The 18,260-nt window shown below is 49.5% G+C and overlaps 2 protein-coding genes across 8 annotated transcripts in view; one reads left to right on the plus strand and one right to left on the minus strand.

The window, feature by feature from the left end:
* The first annotated feature begins 378 nt into the window (after positions 1–378).
* CALHM2 (calcium homeostasis modulator family member 2) lies at positions 379–5,542 on the plus strand. 6 transcript variants are annotated; one of them, XM_011363796.2, is made up of 4 exons: positions 379–956; positions 2,097–2,177; positions 2,313–3,269; positions 4,588–5,542. In XM_011363796.2, exons 3-4 carry the CDS (start codon positions 2,715–2,717, stop codon positions 5,002–5,004), a joined length of 972 nt encoding a protein of 323 aa, XP_011362098.1. In that variant the 5' UTR covers positions 379–956; positions 2,097–2,177; positions 2,313–2,714; the 3' UTR covers positions 5,005–5,542. The 6 variants fall into 6 exon arrangements, with proteins under 6 accessions (XP_011362098.1, XP_011362100.1, XP_011362099.1 ...); XM_011363798.2 differs by having other exon boundaries at positions 2,121–2,177; XM_011363797.2 differs by lacking the exon at positions 2,097–2,177.
* A 1,400-nt stretch (positions 5,543–6,942) lies between these two features.
* PDCD11 (programmed cell death 11) overlaps positions 6,943–18,260 on the minus strand; it is a 44,481-nt gene continuing 33,163 nt past the window's right edge. Inside the window, exons 22-36 of one of the 2 annotated variants that reach the window (XM_011363803.2) lie at positions 17,935–18,043; positions 16,798–16,887; positions 16,486–16,588; positions 15,876–16,053; positions 13,803–13,859; positions 13,072–13,194; positions 12,323–12,445; positions 11,678–11,981; positions 11,343–11,453; positions 10,508–10,657; positions 10,035–10,282; positions 9,164–9,332; positions 8,662–8,815; positions 8,042–8,207; positions 6,943–7,285 (exon numbers count right to left, since the gene is read on the minus strand). In XM_011363803.2, the coding sequence (XP_011362105.1) occupies positions 7,114–7,285; positions 8,042–8,207; positions 8,662–8,815; positions 9,164–9,332; positions 10,035–10,282; positions 10,508–10,657; positions 11,343–11,453; positions 11,678–11,981; positions 12,323–12,445; positions 13,072–13,194; positions 13,803–13,859; positions 15,876–16,053; positions 16,486–16,588; positions 16,798–16,887; positions 17,935–18,043 (2,257 nt within the window). In that variant the 3' untranslated portion in view covers positions 6,943–7,113. Of the gene's footprint in view, positions 7,286–8,041; positions 8,208–8,661; positions 8,816–9,163; positions 9,333–10,034; positions 10,286–10,507; positions 10,658–11,342; positions 11,454–11,677; positions 11,982–12,322; positions 12,446–13,071; positions 13,195–13,802; positions 13,860–15,875; positions 16,054–16,485; positions 16,589–16,797; positions 16,888–17,934; positions 18,044–18,260 lie in introns of both variants that reach the window. The other variant, XM_011363802.2, reaches the window with a different exon arrangement.

Below are 18,260 nucleotides of genomic sequence, written 5' to 3' on the forward strand. Positions count from 1 at the left end.
GAGCTGTAGGACCCATGGCAACTCCTCTGAGCCTCAGTGTGCCTATCTGCAAAATGGATATTAAAAGATCTGCATTTCAGGATTACAGTGAGGATAAAGGGAGATAACTTTTGAGGAAGAATCTGGAACCATGTTTGGCACATGGTCAGAACTGAAAAATAAACTCTGGTCCCTTTCCCTTCACTCCTGCACATGGACAACTCCATGTTGTCTGAGATTTAAAGCAATGCCTGGGGAGTTAGCTAAATTCTAGACAGTAGAGCCCAGAGCTAGGGGAGGAGTTAGTTATCTAGGCAGTGGCTGGATGGCTCTGAGGGAGAAGGGCCAGAATAGGATGCGGGGCAGGCAGGCCTAGCCTTGCATATCCTGCTATAGGTCAGCATCAGTCCGATGGCATCTCTCTCTTAAAGGTTCTGTTTAGGGGGGTGGCAAGTATGGGAGCTGCCCTAAAACTGACCTGGAGGGCAGGCCCAGGCCAGCTCTCCCGAAGGCTCCCTGCCTGGCCCCTGAGCCGGTCCCACTGGTGTGGAGCACCCAGGCTGGCCCCTGGGGCAGCTCTGCTTAGGAAGGCAGGCAGGGCCAGGCGCAGGCCGAAAACCGAACCGGCTGCCCCAACTTCCTCTCTTCTCGCACCGCCCCCTCCACCCGCCCTCCTCTGCCTAGCGTGGGGGATGTTTTCCATTGCCTGGCATACAAGTTCCATCCTGCTGTTTCCTCCTGTTTTCCGGAGTTAAACTTTTCTGGGGACACACCACCAGCCCCAGGCCCTGATCCTGTGCAGAAAAAAGCAGGAGGGAGCCCGAGGAGGGAACCACAGCCAGAGGAGGGCATTTCGGGCGGGGCTGCTGCTTCTCCCGCGGCCCGCTCAGCAGGCCCGCACTCAGATGTCTGCCGCACCACTCCGAGCGCCCAGCCCCGTGGCGGCCAAAGCCGCTGCTGCCTGACGCTGACCCCAGGTAAGGAAGGGCCCCTCCCTGGGGCATGCCAGGTGTCGGGGAACATGGCAGGGCCAGTCTGAGACTGCCCGGAGGGACTGTCCTAGGAGTGAGGCCCGTAGCTGAGGCCCCCCATTCTGGGCAGAGGCCAGTCCTGCCTCTCCCTCAGCTGCCTGTTTCCTGTCCTGTTGTTAGAGGTCTCACTCCCAGCCTGGGTGTGACCCCTCCCTGGCCTGGGAGACTAGAACAGTAGTCTCAGAAGCTGGCCTGGTCCCTCCTCTGCCCATCAGTGTTCAGGCATCTGGTACCCCACTTTGTGCAGCTTATGAACCCAGGGCGCCCCACAGGGAGTTCATTGGGAACCCTGAAGCCAAGAGGGAAAGAGGAAGAAGGGAAGGGAGCTGCTTTTAACCCATTCATCCCCAAGAATATTATAAACTCCCTTTCCCAGGGAGTTAGGCTGGAGGCCCTGGGCTATGACTTGGGAAGAGTCAGACAGATCCCTCCTCTGCCTCCATCTCCTGGTACCCCACGTGGCCAGCTGGCTCTGCCCTAGAGCATCTGGCAGCCTTGTCAAAGACTGGGATGGGTGGTGGAGTAGACAGGAGGCACAGAAGGAAATACGGGCAGGTCTCCTCAACTTTGTCAGCTGCCCATCCCAACCCTCCACTCCCGGCTTCCTCTGGCCTGCGGACTTTTTTCTTCTTCGGGGTGAAGAAAAGACACAAGGCCATACCCTTGTCTGTCACTTGACTTGTGTGGGTGGAGCCTGGGATGGGAGCTAGGGCAGAACATGGCTGGAACCCAGGCCATGACCACTTCCAGGCAGGCTGCCAAGACTGCTGCAGCCCAGACTAAGACAGAGCAGGCTGGGGATGGGCCACGGGGCACAGCCGAGCCTTAGCCTTCATCAAAGTTTCCTGTCACTGGCAGGCTGGGCCCAGGGACCTGGGTGAACAGGACTATTGGGAGGCAGCTAGAAAGGGTAGAAGTAACAGATAGGGAAGGGGAGGTTTGCCAGGGCTCTAGTGGATGTGCACAAAGCAATGGAGGACTCACTTAGCTTGACTTACCCTGGTCCACTTTCCAGGCCTCCTCCTCTGGACTCGAGGTCCAAAGTCCTGCCTGGGTAGCTTGAGCAAGGCACTTAATCCTCTTTAGGCCTTTGTTGCGTGATCTTTACAGGAAGGAGAATCACCCCACCCGCCTCAACTCTGGGAGCCACCCTGAAGACTTAATAGGGTGAGAGAAATGGGGGACATAGTGTCCTATGTCACATGTAAGATAATTACCAGGCATTTTTTATTCCCTTTTTTTTTCCTTCTAGCATCCCTAAGAGTAGAGCAAGGACCAGAATGATTTATACTCTTTTCACAGATGAGAACACTGAGGCCTAGAGAAAGTCATGAAGGACGTTGAGTCAGGATCTCCTAAACCAGAGAGAGGCAGCTGGTGAAGCAGTTGGTGAAGGGCAGCAAGTCAGGATCTCCTAAACCAGAGACGGGCAATGTAAAGCACGTGACACATAGTAGGAGCTCAGTGAACAGTGGCTACCATCGCTCCCCCAGGGCCCAGGGCTCCCCCGGTCTCCTTCCTTTCTCACCAGCCTGGCCACACAAAATTCCCTCTATCCTTGTTCTCAGAAGCAAAGGAAGGACCAGGCCGGCCACCCCGGAGGATAAAATGGCAAGACTGTGCGCTGCCTTCAGATGCCCACCAGCCTGTGCTTCCTAGTTCTGTCTCTACCCCTATAGCTGGTCCCCCAACTGATCTATCACAATGGCAGCCCTGATCGCCGAGAACTTCCGGTTCCTATCACTCTTCTTCAAGAGCAAGGATGTGATGATTTTCAATGGGCTGGTGGCACTGGGCACGGTGGGCAGCCAGGAGCTGTTCACTGTGGTGGCTTTCCACTGTCCTTGCTCACCAGCCCGGAACTACCTGTATGGGCTGACGGCCATCGGTGTGCCCGCCCTGGCACTCTTCCTCATTGGTGTCATCCTCAACAACCACACCTGGAATCTAGTTGCTGAATGCCAGTACCGGAGGACCAAGAACTGCTCGGCTGCCCCCACCTTCCTCCTCCTAAGCTCCATCCTGGGCCGCGCGGCTGTGGCCCCTGTCACCTGGTCTGTCATCTCCCTGCTGCGTGGTGAGGCCTATGTCTGTGCTCTCAGTGAATTCGTGGACCCCTCCTCACTCAAGGCTGAGGAAGAGGGCTTCCCACCAGAACATTCCACAGAAATCCTGGCCAGGTTCCCTTGCGGGGAGGGCCCTGCCAACCTGTCAGGCTTCCGGGAGGAAGTCAGCCGCAGGCTCAAGTATGAGTCCCAGGTAAGGCTGTGCAAAGGGAAGCTCTTCTTTCTTCTCTAGGTGATGGCTGCTGGGGAGGTGCCGGCATGGCCCCTTGTAAGGCTGGGGGTTGTCCTCAGGGGGCCGAGGTCTCCAAGAAAGCACTAGATTATCAGCGTCAGGTTATCGGAGCTGGGTAACCCATGGGTTAGTGCCTGGTAGGACAAGGGTCAATTCCAGTCCCAAATAAGAGTTTTAAATGCTAAAGGAATGTCCTCCTGGCTCAGACTGAGCCTTGATCTCAGTCACAGATTAAGTCCCTTACTCCAGCCAGATTAGGCACAAACCCTTGTAAACTTATGAAACATTTGCTGTAGGCCATGAGTTGATAGTAGGGTGTGGCTGGCTCCAGGGACTAGCATGTTCCTATCCCAGGAAGGACCTGTGCCCAGCACTGAATCAGGCACTGTTGACATAAGGGGAGCCCCTTCAGCCAGGAAGGGGTGTTGAATCAGGAAGCAGCAGCTGCTGCCCTGGTCCCAGCCTCAGCCTTGGCTTAGTTCTGAAGGAGTAGAGGCTGGTGAAGAGGAGAGAGCAAGGGCAGAGACCTGGGCAGAAGCAGAAAACTGAGCTGGGAGCATTAACTCAAAGAAGCAGGAGGTGAGAGACAAGGAACACAAGATGTTTTAAAAAGTGTCCTCTTGGGTACATAAGAAATATAAATAGAGAGAGAAGTAGGGCTGGAGACAGCACCAAAGGAGATGGAAGATGGAAGACAGAGAAATAAAATTATTTGATGACCAAATACCCACAGATCTATGTACAAGATCAAATGGGAAACAAAGATGACCTCAACAGGCTCACACCCAAGCAGGTGTTTGAGATAATAAGCACATGGGCGATTTCCAAACAAGGCAGAGTGATGTTAGAGGAACCAGGACATAGGGTACTCAGGGAAGGCAGAGTGCTCCCAGAGTGGCCTCTGAAGTCTTCCTGGAGGCGGCATCTGGCCTGCACCTCAGTTCGAGGTGGGTTTTGATGGGCTGAGATAATGTGGAAGGGGGCCCATGGGGCTGAAGGAACAGCACCAGAAATCTTGGGTGGCAAAGTCTAAGAACAGATAAAGTGTGAGTTCAAGAGGTGAGGACAAAGTGGTGAAATTATAGCCCGAAGGGCCTGCTGCCCTTACAGAAGCAGAATCTTTAGCCAGGGAAGTGACAGAGCCAGCTCTCGGGGGGTTCTGAGGCCCCTGGATTCAGCCCAGTGCACCCTGTGACCGACTCCTCCTATTTCATCCTGGGCGGGTGGGGGGTCCAGGCAGCTCCTTGCCCCTCCTCAACCCTGCCTCTTCTCTGGCCAGCTCTTTGGGTGGCTGCTCATCGGCGTGGTGGCCATCCTGGTGTTCCTGACCAAATGCCTCAAGCATTACTGCTCACCGCTCAGCTACCGCCAGGAGGCCTACTGGACACAGTATCGAGACAGCGAGGACCAGCTCTTCCAGCGCACCGCCGAGGTGCACTCGCGGGTGCTGGCTGCCAACAACGTGCGCCGCTTCTTCGGTTTCGTGGCACTCAACAAGGATGAGGAAGAGATGGTTGCCAAGTTCTCGGTGCAAGGCACACAGCCGCGGCCACAGTGGAACGCCATCACCGGCGTCTATTTGTACCGTGAGAATCAGGGCCTCCCACTCTACAGCCGCCTGCACAAGTGGGCCCAGGGTCTGACGGGCAACGGCACGGGCCCAGACAACATGGAGATGGCCCTGCTTGTCTCCTAAGGGTCCTGTTCCCGCGCTCTTTGCAAATAACAGTCCTTGGTCCTAAACTGAACCCCACAGTCTGCTCACATCAGCACATTGGCAGGGGACTTTTTTAAAACCATAGTTTTAAAAAAAAAAAAAAAACAGGCCAAGAGAAAGAAACAAAGTAATCTAGTGCAGAGAGGAGAGCCGGTAGACAAGGTGGCCAGCTCAGACCTGAAGAATTTCTCTCTCCTGTTGCCACCTGCCACCTGGTCAACAGCTCTGAGGAAAAGAACCTTTCCCAGAATTAACCCTTAACTATGATATGAATGGCCTTTTACTGTTGGGACTCCAAGGCTGAGAAGCCCTGGCGAGCAGAGCCAGATGACAATGAAATTCACAGTAGGCTACCTGTATAGGATATCACTCAGTTAACTTGTTATTGCATATGTTATTGTCTAATTGCATATGGACACCCAGTTCAGTGGTGCTCAGCTGGGAAGCTGACCCCAATGAATGCCACTGGCTTTATTTCATATGTCTACCTTTTTAATAAAGCTTTTCTAAAAACCTTTTTGATAAAAGTACTAGCTTAGTATCTGCATGATTGGATGGACCACAGCAGATTAATGGTCATGGGGACAGGCCCAAATCCCATCCCCTGTGGGAGGGGACAGAGACTATGACGGATGGAAGGGAGGGCAGGGGAACAGGAAGCCCCACATTGCAATGCCTGGGGCTGATGATCTCCTGGCAACTGGATTCGGATATCTGCTATGATCTGGGGAAACAGATGGAGCCTGGTCTTTCTCAGGGAAGCTCAACTTAAATTTCTTGAGTCAGAAGATCCTACACTCAGTAGGGCAGACTAGTCCTTGTAACCTAGTGCTAATAACCAAGAATGAGGCCAGCCTGGCTTCTCCTCCCTCCCATGCCCATCCTTGCCTGATTGCCTCCACCACCTCGAAAACCTCTGATGCTCTCCCTTGTCCCTGTCCTGCTTCCTGACATATGCCTCGGTCCTTTCCCATGGAAAAAGCTCTCCAGACCTCAGGACATTTAAAACTCTGCCAAAGAAAAATTTTGAATTTTCTCAAGACTAAGCCAAAAAAGAACTGGCTTCAACAACTAGTCATGTCTGTGCTGGCCTCCACGAACTCTGGAGCACCCAGGATTGTTACCTACCAAATGAGGTGGAGAGACCGTCTTTCTAGGAATTTTATGAGGGTTGCAGGAAGAGTAGGGCAGGCCCATCATGTCCCCTATCCCTCATGACTCAAGGAAAACCATCAAATCAATCAATGCCCTCCATTCAGCAACCTCTCTCCCCAGAAGAACTACAAGGAGACACAGAGAAACTGCGGCTCTCCCCAAAGCCATATGGTACGTCAGATTAGGTCCTCACTGAGCCTCCTACCTGCCAGGCCTTGTGGCAGTACATAACATGCATGCTCTCATTTCATCCACAAAACCCCTCAAGGTAGGCTTCTTTTAATGCCTTTTCACAACTAACATACCAATTTGGAGAGGGAGGGTTATCTGGCCTTGGTGGGCGGGGAAGAGACGTTACCAGAGGTTTATGCCAATTACCTATGGCTTTTCTCTCAGGCGTTCAGGTTCCCCCATCTTTCTTTCTGGGCTCTGCCTTTCTCTTCCTGTCCCAACCTCACATGCTCCACAAAAAGACACATGGCTGAGCTGAGCTAAGGGTAAAGGAATGGCCAGAGACCCCGAGAACTAAAGGAGGGGGCCTGCTCCCTGGGCCCTGCTGACCCCTTCCTTGCTGGACCAAGAGCCTGCCAGGGCCAAAGTGGGATCCTGACCATAAGACTGTCAGGAGTCACTCCTATTCCTGCTCCCCGGGCACTCCCATCAAGGAGAGACCCTCAGCTCTTCTTGAGCCAGCGACCACTAAGCACCCTCAGAAAAGGAAAAAGATAAATTTGCTATTTGAGATAAAATAAGCAAAAGAAATTATAAGAAATCTCGAATTCTTTTTATCCTAACAGGATTACCCCCCAGGTACTGCAGAAAAAGCAGCACTTAAATAGAGTCCTCAGGCAACACAGTTTTCAACTGCCCAAGTGCCTGAGGTTTGATCGAGCCGGCCCACTGCTGACAGTGGCTGTCCGGAGCCAGCCACCACTAGTCCTCCAACACGGAGCTCTTAGCCTCCACGTACTCCAGGGCCTTCGCCTTCACTGACTGCACGTCCTTCTCAGTGCCATGTTGTTTCTCATAGTCCAAGTAGCGCTTGAAGAAGAATTTCATTCGTTTGGGAGCCAGACTCAGGTGAATGACCCGCTCGAAGATGTCCCTATGAAGAAGAACAGGGCGGCATCTGCCTCTCAGTCTCCGGCCACGTGATTCTTGGCCAGCCTTTCTCTACTTGCTCTCGGGCTCCGGAGCCGGGCCCTCTGTTACCCAGCACTCCCACTTCTATCTTTATCTCAACTACTATTAAAAATTCCCATCAAGTCCCATTAAAAGAGAGAGAATACCACCCTCATTTTCCAGCTGAGCAGGCAGATGACCCAGAGATGTTAAAGGACTTAGTGGCCTGAAGTCACACGGTGAATCAAGACAAAGCTACTGGGATGGGAATACACATGCTATGGATCTGTGAGAAAAGCTCTGCTTAAGACTCACTGATGGGCTTGGGTGAGGCACTGGTTCTTTCTGGACCTCAGTCTACCCATCTCTAGTCCTCCCTGCCTTGTGGGGACACCGGTGGACAACAGTGAGATTAGGCCTGTGAACACTCTCTACAATGAGAGCCAAGTACAATGCTAATCATGAGAAAAACCTACGTCTCCTGACCCCCAGGCCAACAGCCAGCCTACCTCCCCACCCAAGGTTCCAGACACTGACCACAGGCTAGTCCTTGAGGCAGAAAAAAAAGTTGGAAAAGTAAATTCCATTGGACCTGGTATGTCATGTCAAAGCTGCTTTTCCAGATAGAGTAAGACAATTGGGGATGCTGGGATCTGCTGTGGGGCTAAAACTCACCCCCTTGGCTAATGTCCCCACGCCCCCATAGGGAATTCAGCCTTGATCTGTCTTCCCCTCTCACCGGACTTCCTTCTGGCTGCCATGCTTAATGGTCATGTCGATGTAGACGGACCAGACATCCGTGCGCTTTGGGTAGATGCTCAGTGTGTTCTCAAAAAGGGCTTTGGCCCGCTCTGCATCCCCCAGCTGGAACTCGAGTTGGGCAAACTTGGCTATTACATCCACATCTGCAGGAAGAGGACAGCTCAGGCACACGAAGCAGACAGACCCCATGGCACAACACAATGTGCTGCAAGGACACGAGTCTCACTCTTGACTCCCCAGTCTTAGATCCCAAGATCCAGGTGATAACAAGATAACAATGGGGTGACTTTAGGGCCAAATACACAGATGGGCACTCATCTATGACTCCCACTGCAGATACCCTACTCCCTGGGTCCAGAAAGGGTAGGGGACAGGGACGACAGAATTAGTGCTAATTGCTTCTTGTTCCTCCATTTTCAAGGTTTAGCATTTGAAATGCAATACACATTATGTTCATGAGCATATAAACAACAGAGACAGCTATGTACCCTCCATAAGGCTTCCAATCACCATCTCAGATGAGGAGACCCGCAGTCTCTATGCCCTGAGAGCCTATGTGTTCAGGAATTGGGCCGGTAGGTGGGAATGAGTACTCACGCTCTTTATTAGGCAGGCACTCGAGGGATCGCTGCATCACACGGTGACTGGCCTCAGCCTGGCCCCTATGCAGGAGGAAGGCACCATATTTGATCCAGACAGTTTTCTCCTGCCGGAAACGCTTCAGCATCCGGTTGTAGAGTTCACTAGCTTCCTGTGGGAAAGAAAAGGCAGGCTAAGCAAAGTGTGATGCAACAGAGGGAGCAACAGTAGACATAGGCAGTTCTGTTCGAGAAAAGACAGACTTGGGCTCAAAGACTCCAATCACTATGCAGGCCCGATTCTAGATACTGAGGGGTGAGGGCAGGCTCACAGAGATGAGGAGGCGTAACATGACGGGCAGTCTCCCTACTAATCCTGTGTCTGTGAGGAGGTCCTGAACTGGATCCAGAACGTGGGGGTTCTTCCCTGAGATTTCTCCGCTGCCTCTGTTATTCCCAAGAGTCAGTTTCTGAGTGACTGGGAACCTTGTGGCAGCAGGCCGCTTGGCCCAGACTCCTACCTGAAATTTCTCTGACTTGGTGTAGATGTCAGCCAGTTGGAGAAAGACCTTGAGAGGCTCGTTGTACTGCACGGCCCGCTCGAAGACCTTGGTCAGTGACTCCTGAGAGCCGTACATGTTTTCTAGATTCAGCAGTGCCACCCACACGTTCAGCTTCTCCTGCTCCTCTCTGGAGTGAGAACAGTCAGCACATGAGCTCCGTCACCTCAGCCCAGAGCCCCACTTCTCCTCTGGGGACGTCAACTGGAACTCCATCCTCCTCCCCAGGCTCCGTTCACGTCCTCAGTTCCCACTGCCAAGGGCAGGCACTGAGAGGTCCTGTCCCCACTGCAGCTCACACAGAAGCGGGAACTCCAACCCTGACTGCTGAATCTGGGGCTCCCAGACAGAGGCTCCACCTGGCTCTTCCTTAGGAAAGGAAGCCTCCTAAATCTCAAACTGGTCTGAGGTTTGGGCTGGAAGGAACAGAATCTCGTGTCTGATCCTCACTCCAGCTAAGAGAATGAAGTAAAGGACAGCCATCCCTCTTCACTAGCCTTGAGGAAACTCACTCTCTCTCTGCCTAGGAAATGGCCACCTACAGGGTTTTCACCCAGGTATGTGGAGAGTGTGTTCCTTATTCTACTTCTGCTCTAAGTTGGGCACCTTAACTTAGGGACTCTTATAAATGCTGCCCTTAGCTATTTCAGTAAAGAGAACTATAAAATATAAATGAGCAGATCTATTTCAAAGATGGCACATGGGCCCCTGGTTTCAGTCACCCCAACTGCTATCGGCCTACTAAAGAGGAAATGACCCACAGCATCCAGGGGAGACACGGCCCTCCCTGTCAAATGATCCCTCCTTCAAGCAGAAGGGACAAAGCCAAGACCTGAAAGAGATGGTCTTGAGAGCCCGCTCAGCCACAGCCCGGGCTTTCTCGATCTCCGTGGCCTGCAGGTGGAAGGCCATGTACTGCAGCCACAGGATGGAGCTATTCGGGGAGCTCAGCACAAGTCTGTCAAAATCGTCTGCTGACTCTGGCTGTCGTTTGGGATCCATCAGCGCCTCCTCGATGCGAGACAGCTCTTTCTCTGCCTTCTGCTTCTCCAACTCCCTTTCCTTCTTGCTTTTCTTCTTCTGCTATGCAAGGCAAAAAATAAATGAGTAATCTGCTTCTCAGACTCTGGAGAGGTCTGTGGTGGAAGCCAAAGTTGGCAGGGGAGCCCTTGAGCTCTATAAATACTCCTTGGCCAGAGACCGCCCCACCCGGCCAGAGGAGACACCCACAGGCTAGGACAGTGCACAGGAGACTGACATCAAGGGGTGCTTGCAAAAAGGACAAAGCCCTGCAAAATACGACACCGTGGCTTGCTGTGACTTCTCGTCCTCCTCGCTGTCTGAGCTCTCTCCTCGAGGTGGCAAGGCCGGGGTCAGAGAGTCTAGCCCAACGTCCCAAACGAAGCCGGATGACAGCTTTAGCCGGGGCACTTCTGCTGGCCTGGTCTGCTTCTCCTGGAAGATCATGGAGGCGTGTGAAGAAAGCACTGGGCTCAGGCTGCTCCCTGTTCCCCAGCCCCATTCTATCTGGAAAGGCAGGGACTCCACCACCCGAAAGAACTTTCCCTTCCTCCCAGGGCCCAATCACTTGGGAAACTTTATAGTAGAGACAAAAGGCTTTCATTGTAGATAAATTCATTCAGGTGCCAAATTTTTTTTTAAATATATGCATGGCATATACATATATACACACACATACAACATATATGTATAAAATAAGAGTCAAGTTAAGACAGAGGTATGACAAATGTTCTGACAGTGGTGGGGATGTGATACCTGAAGTATCTGGGAAGCCCTTCCACACCTGGTCCTCAGTTCTCATTTTTCAGAGGGAAACTCAGGCTCGGGAAGACCCAGCCTGCTCTTTACCTGCCCATCCCACTAATTTAATTCAGTTCCTTTCAATAAATCGAAATTTAATTCTGATTACAACTTATTTTATGCAACCCATTCTATGGGTAAGACAGGGGCCCTGTTCTCAGGGGGCTGATGACCAGCTGAGGAAACTAACAGCCCCCACTTTTCATCTTACAGGAAAGGAGAGAAGAAGGTGGTGCTAAAGACAGCCCAGCTCTCAGGCAGGGTCAAGGACTCCCCTCCCCAGGGCAGCTCTCCTCCCCCATGCGATGCTGCCCCTTACCGCGAGCAGCACCCTCGTCTCTGTCTCCTCTTCTCCTTCCCGATAATACACCTCGACGCCACTGTCATCCTCCTCTGATGGAGCAGCTTTCTTTTGCTTCTTCATTCTTTCCTGAGATGACAGGTAGGTAACTGCTGAGCCACCCTTCTTGCCCAGGAGCACCCTGGGGCAGCCCGAGGCAATGCCCTCCCTCTGCCCCTCTTGGCACCACCCAGTCTGGCCTCCTCCACACTCATGCGACTCTCTGTCCAAGAGAAGACAAAGCAGCTGGCTAGCTGGCTTTTGAAACGCTCTCCTTTTCATGTGAGTGGAGGCCATCCTCCCTGGGGATATACCTGCTCCTTTCCAGACTCCGGGCGTGGCCGCTTGCCCTGCTTCCTCACTCCTGGTTTCTGGGGCTCGCTCTTCTCCTTGCTGGGCAGCGGCTCCTCCTCCTGTCCCTTCTGGTTCTTCTTCTCTTTCCTTGGCTGGTTCTTCTTCTGCTCCTTCTTTTCTCCTTTGTGGTCTCTCTCCTCTGCCTCTAGTTGCCTCTCCTCTTGCTTTAGAAGTGGTAGTCCTAGGGAGGCAGGAAACACATCCGGCCTCCCCGTGTCGCCAGGGAGGAACGATAGCTCCACCAGGTTCTTCTGGTGGCTCACACTGCGAAACAAAGACACATACGAGGTACAGCGGGCCCAGCAAGCAGCCCACGACTTTCTGCACCCTGCCTTGGAATCCATTCAGTATTCTTAGGAATGATCTGCACATTTCCCAAGCTTAGTAGTAAAATACAGAGGGAGGCTATGATGACCCTTTACTCTGTCCTCAACAGATGCTCATGCAGACAAAAGTGTCCACATCTGCTTTTAGGTGCTGAGGTAGAAGGCTTCAAACAAATGGGCTTTGTTCATCTGAACAAGCCATTATATTTAAAGTTTACCTCTAAAAATCTACTCCCAGGGCTCCCAGAGAAAGGGGAGGGGGACGGAGAAGGCACTTACCTCAGGACCTTGGCTGTGAGCAGCTTCCCTTCAGGGAGGTGTCTGTTATAAAGGGTTTTCTTCGATGGGCTGTACTGGGAGACATGCGGGTACTGGGCCAAACCCACAACTGAGGGGCCAAGGCTGACAGGAGAGAGACAAAGGTCCTGTGGTCATAAATACAACAACAGAGTCCCAGACAAGCCTAGTGCCTCTGCTTTCCCAGGGACCTGAGTTCTGACCAGGACTTATGATAGACATAAGTTCCTGGCATTCAAAAGGATAAAGAGGGCTTTGTAAACTGGAAAAAAATTATCAAGCACAATGAAGATATGATTGAAAGGTATTTTTCACCCCACATTAGAGCATCACAATGTATAAATCATAAACTGCTAGAAAGACAAAAAGAAAAGGAAGAAACATAATAGCAGAGAGGGCTGTACTATCTGGTGGTTGTGAACGTTATATAATTTCACAGAACATTTTCAAATCATGATCAAACACTAAATCAAATACATCCAAATATATTTGAAGTTGAAATTGAACATGCCATATTCTTTGCCCAAAACAACAAGTAAGAATAATTTGAAACATTTTTTTAAAATATAAAACAATCTGGAATTAAAAAAGCTGGTAGAAACTCATAGAGCCTCCTTCTTTCACATTCCTTTCAGAGAAGCTGACTGAGGGACGCAGCAGACCCCAGACCAGGACCGACCCAGGAAGGGCACTCGGGTCTGGCCCACGTCTCCAGGCTCTGCCTCACTCACCCAAGGAGCACGCCATGCGGCTCGACGGACTTCACATAGCCCCTCAGGAGCTGCCCTTCCTCGATGTCCTGGATGGAGTTAATCTCAGGATCTGGTATTTTGCTTTTTGTCTCTGGGTTTGTCCTGAAGAAATAAAAGGCTTAGATACACATACCTCTAATTTCCCTTTCCCAACACTCACCTCCAACTTACCTGAAATAATCAAACTTTATATGCAAGAATATGACTCTGGACCTGACCGTAAGATATAACCTTCAGAACCCAGCCCTACTCTCTCCTAAAGTCCTGTCAGCTGGGGACACATGTCTACGAGCTGGCTATAGAGAAAAGGCAAGAGGCTGACCAAGCTAGAGGGACATCAAATCTAAAGCTCTGACCTTATCAACACCCATGTCTAACCACGCAGCAAGGTGACCTCAGGCCAGTCCACTTCATGACACACTCATCCCACTGTGGAGCCCCGTGTTCCCCCTCACGAGGCCACCATCTGGCAACCTTGAGCACCCACATTTAGATGTCTGAGCCTTTCCCGGGAAACAAGAGCCTGAGCAGACAGGTTCTTCTGGCAATTGGAGTGTCCTTAGCTTTTCTGGATAAAAACGGGGCAGGGTATAAAGTGGCTAAACAGAGAAGAAGTGTGGGAAGCCCAAAGACCGTGTCAGAGCCATGTAGCCTCCCCTCAGTCCTCCAGGTGGGTTCTCCACTCTTGTTCCAACATCAAAGATACCCACCTGGATGATCGCAGTGACAAAGTCAAAACATGACCTGCAGTGGATAGGACGTAACACCTGGAATGACAGCAAAAGAGAAAGAAACACTGACTTTTCAGCATCTCAGGAGACAGCAAAGGGCCTTGGCTTCCTCTCCACAAGGCTGACCAACAGGCAAGAGCAAGGAGACGTGAGACCTGGGCTGTTCTTCATTTTTTTGAAAATTTGCTGAGGTAGTCCTCTCTCTGGGCCTCAGTTTCCTTCTTTCGGGTAAAAATAACACTACCTGCTACTCTTACCCAAGAAGGGGCTGAGAGAAGAAAATAAGAGGAGATGTAAAAGCCCTCTGGCAGGTGCAGAGCCATATGGTGAGTATTCAGGAGATGAGACCAGCACAATGTCAGGACCCGGGAGTGTGTGATCTCAGTGGAGAGAGAAGGCAGCCACAGGGCACTATGACCGGGGACGATCTAGCTACTAGTGCAGGAGACTCATGGCAACAGTTCAAAGCGGGCCAAGCAGTGAGGCCTGAGCAGGGGAGGCTTCCAGGCGGTAAGCAGAGTTTACTCTTTGGTTGGATTTCCGAACTTATTTAATCTAAAATGGCAATTAGTAGCCCAAAGCCAAAAAGTATAGAAATTTAGCAGTAGAGAGGATCTCAGCAATGGTACAGTCCAAATCTTTTTCCACAACAGGCATCTGCCTTTTATAACAAGGTAAATAGCCCCTAAAGCAGGAAAGGACCTCGAGGGATCGTCTTTCTTTAGGCAATTAATTTATTATCCACACTTGACAGATGAAAGAATTACAACTGAATACAACTCATAGGTTTGACTATAAATAAATCTGTTTAAAATAGTTTGCTAAAACTCACACCCTCATTTTATAAGCCTCAGAAGACAAAAAGCAGAGATGATCCTGGATTTCTCTGTGACTCATTTATTTCCTTCTCCTAAGCCCTGGATATTTTTGCATTGTTAGCTCTGATCAGTGGTTGAGAATTTAGGCAGGTGCTGGTGGCTGGGGCACTAGAGATGGGAAAGAGCAAATTACTACTTTTCAGTCTCTACCTCCTGAAGGTGACATTGTTATCTCACTTTGAGTCTCCAAAAAGTCTTTATTGTATCAAGCTGAAATTTACCTCTTCAATCCTAATTTAGTCAGGCTATAAAATGGTTTCAAAACTCTAAGGTAGGCTCATTTTTGTGCATCTAAAAGGTTCATAAATAAATGGCCCCTCCTCTGCAAAAAGTGATAATTCCTTTTACAGAGAACGGCTACAGATCAGTTTTTTAAAAATTAAAAAGATGAATGTTTCAGTATAAAAACAAGTGCAACTTGGACAAGCAAAGCACAGAACAAATGTAAACACTCAATAAATGTAAAAAGTGACCATGAAAACATGAGAAATGAAAATTAAAATGAGGTCAATTTTTGTCTATTCAATGGCTCAGATTAGAAATTAAGACTATCCAGTGTTGATAGAGATGTGAGAAACAGATAGTTATATTTAGTGCTAATGGGGATATAAATTAGCACAGTCCTTTTGAAGGGCATTTTGACAAAAAGTATAGCATCGTTTGACCAATTTTACTTCTAGGAATTTATTTCATGGATACACTTGCACCAGTATTGAAACATATGTGCAAAGATATTCACTTCAGCATTAGTGTCCCTCAGCAGAGAAATTTTTAAGTAAGTTACAATAAAAAAAGATCCCCATATAACAGAATACTTAAAAACAAGTTAAAAATAAGGTAAAAGAAAAGATTAATTTAGATATATCAGCATAAAAAAAGTCTATGATAAACTGCTGTGAGAAAAAAACAAGTCACAGAATAGTATATAAAATTAAATTCTATAATATAAAGGAAAATTATACCTAAATATGTGTTAAAGTCTTGAAAGACAGAGACCAAGATATATAATAACAAAAAGTTGTGGTGATAGAGAGGAGCCATGGAAGTTTTCATTTTCTATGCAATATTTTATCTGGTATATAATCATGCATTGCTTCTATAATTAAAAAAAAAAAAACAAAAAAACCACCACAATCTCACAAATAGCTGAAAAGAGGAAGAAAACTCAGCCTACCTGACAATCTTCTGCGGGGTAAAGTCTTCCAGGGGCGCCTCTGAATAGGAGTCACTCACGTGAAATATACTGACTCTTCCGATTTTCCCAAAGGGAAAGGAGACAGTCAGCCCCTTCTTGGGAGTCACCTTCACAACTCGGCCCATGGCCACTTCCCCTTTTTCAAGCTTGTGAGGACCTGGTAGGAGAATGAATCTGATTCAGGGAAGAGGAAATGAGCCAAGAAAGAAGCTGGAATGTTGGCCAACCACAGGCTGGGGAAGATGGAGGCCGCCCAGACGTGGGGTGTCCGGGCTGAATGGACCAGAATGATCAGAAAGAACCAGATCACCAAGTCATGTAGTCCAGAATCCCCGGGCCATGTGGCGACAGCTTTTTCTAAGACCTAAGAAAACCAACTGTGCCGGTAAAGGTGACTCAGTAGTGGAGTAACACAGGCCAGAGAGCAAACCCACAAGAGAAAAATTGTTCCGAGAAGGTACCAACCACACTAGACTTTGGGGACTCTAGCACCGAAGGCATCCTTCAACTTGGACAATAACTGAAGACCTGTTCCCACTCCTTTCTGCCCCGCTCCCTTCCCTGACCAGGTACCATTTCATCACCTCACCTATGAGTGAGAGACACAAGAAGGCCTTGGAGGAATCTGGGCCAACCACAGTAGCTTTCAGGGCCTGGCCAATCTGGAACTTCTTATCTGGATGTTTCAGAACCTGGAAGGATAAGAAAAGTCCTTTGATATCTGAAGAACCATCTGTCATTTATTCAAACCATAGAGCATTTAAGTCTCCACAGCAAGCATTTCCCAAACCAATCCCTGAATATGCACACAGCTCCTTGTACCCACTGTGAACACATAGCAGACACTGAACTGAGCTTAGGGAGCCTGGGTTTCCGCTCCAGGGATCTCAAGCACACTGACCTTGAAGCTCAGAGAAGTGAGCAATATGGGAATTCTCCCCCGGATGTCTGGAGCAACCTCTACTTCGAGCCATTTCTTAACCACGTTGTACTGGGAATGGGAACAGGAGGAGAAATGGAATGAGGCAGATAATAAGATTTCTTCTTTTCCCATCATCAAAACACAGATTCTCCTAAAATCGTAGGATTATAAGGGCCCTAAACCTACACTTTTCCAAGGATCAAGAGTCCACTCCTACATCCCATTGCCCCTGCCCAACTTCCACTTCTCACAGGCTTCACTCAGAGTCTACCTCAGGGCCTTCGCTAGCCCAGCAGAATGTGCACCCCTCCTAGTGCGTCAGCTGATTAGAAGACGAAAAAGGCCTCAGAGAGGCCCTCAAGCAGCAGGACCAACCCTCCTGACCTCTGTGGCCTCCACCAAGCTCGGCTGTGCTCAGTCACTGTTAACCAGCTTCAGTGGCCAATATCTTATTTTCAGCCTGATTTAGATTTGATCCTTTACTATTTACACAATGTTCTGCCTTAAACACACATCCCAATTTTCAAGTCAATTTGACTAACATTTATCAAGCAGCCACTATGCACATGGCATAATAATGATAAATAAAAGCCAGGCCCTACCTTCAAGGTGACAATCTAAAAAGAATAGGCCAAGTGAGTATGCAAATAACATGAGCAGCAAACAACAAGTAAGAAATGCAATATGCTATGGGAATATACAGGAGAACTAGTAATAAGGGAAAGTTATCTGTGCTGGACCTTGAAGGGTTATAGGCAATAGGAAGAGAGTGCACTACAGGTTTGGAGATAAAGTGAGAAAGGGAAAAAGAAAAATATATCATAGAGCAAGATTTAAAATAAATGCTACATTGGATTTCACAGTGGAACTCCTGTTCCACTTGGGGTTAGATTTAAACATGCTGAATTGCGAGTTGCTTGCTAACCATTCCTTTCGTAAGCTGTAAAGTCAGCTTCTTGATTAGACCAGAAGTTTTCTAGGAGCAGAGGCCTTATATCGTCTCCCACAAACCAGCACGGCAGCAACACAGAATCAAAGCCTAGTGCTAATGGCCCATCTCCAGCTTCTCCTTTTCTTCTGAGAAAAAGATGGCATTGTAAAGTGTGTACTACTCACCTTCTTCAAGAAGCAAGTCACTGTCTGACCAGCCTGGTACTGTTTAATCTTCTCTGAAGGGCTAACGGAATGAGTGTTGAGAGCAGTGTGGCCATCCTTCTCCAGCTCACTGTTTGCAAAAAGGCAATGGAAAGCGTAAACCAACCTGTGGATAAGCTTCTTCCTTGAAACTCTCGTCCCCAAGTGGCCATGGACTGATTGCACAGGACTCCCCGACTCATACATATCCTCATTTTATGCTATTGAACCAGGAGGTGAAGTCTGGGCTCTGTCCCCAATGCTATCTTGCCATTATCACTTTATTATTTTTTATTTTTTTATGGTGA

This window comes from Pteropus vampyrus, unplaced genomic scaffold (genome assembly GCF_000151845.1).
Source record: "Pteropus vampyrus isolate Shadow unplaced genomic scaffold, Pvam_2.0 Scaffold89, whole genome shotgun sequence".
NCBI lineage: Eukaryota > Metazoa > Chordata > Mammalia > Chiroptera > Pteropodidae > Pteropus > Pteropus vampyrus.

Excerpts from the sequence above, each read along its gene's own strand:
- CALHM2 (XM_011363796.2), top strand. The coding sequence starts at position 2,715 with ATGGCAGCCCTGATCGCCGAGAACTTCCGGTTCCTATCACTCTTCTTC. Across the intron at positions 3,270-4,587 it reads GGCTCAAGTATGAGTCCCAG|CTCTTTGGGTGGCTGCTCAT; the intron begins GTAAGGCTGTGC and ends TTCTCTGGCCAG.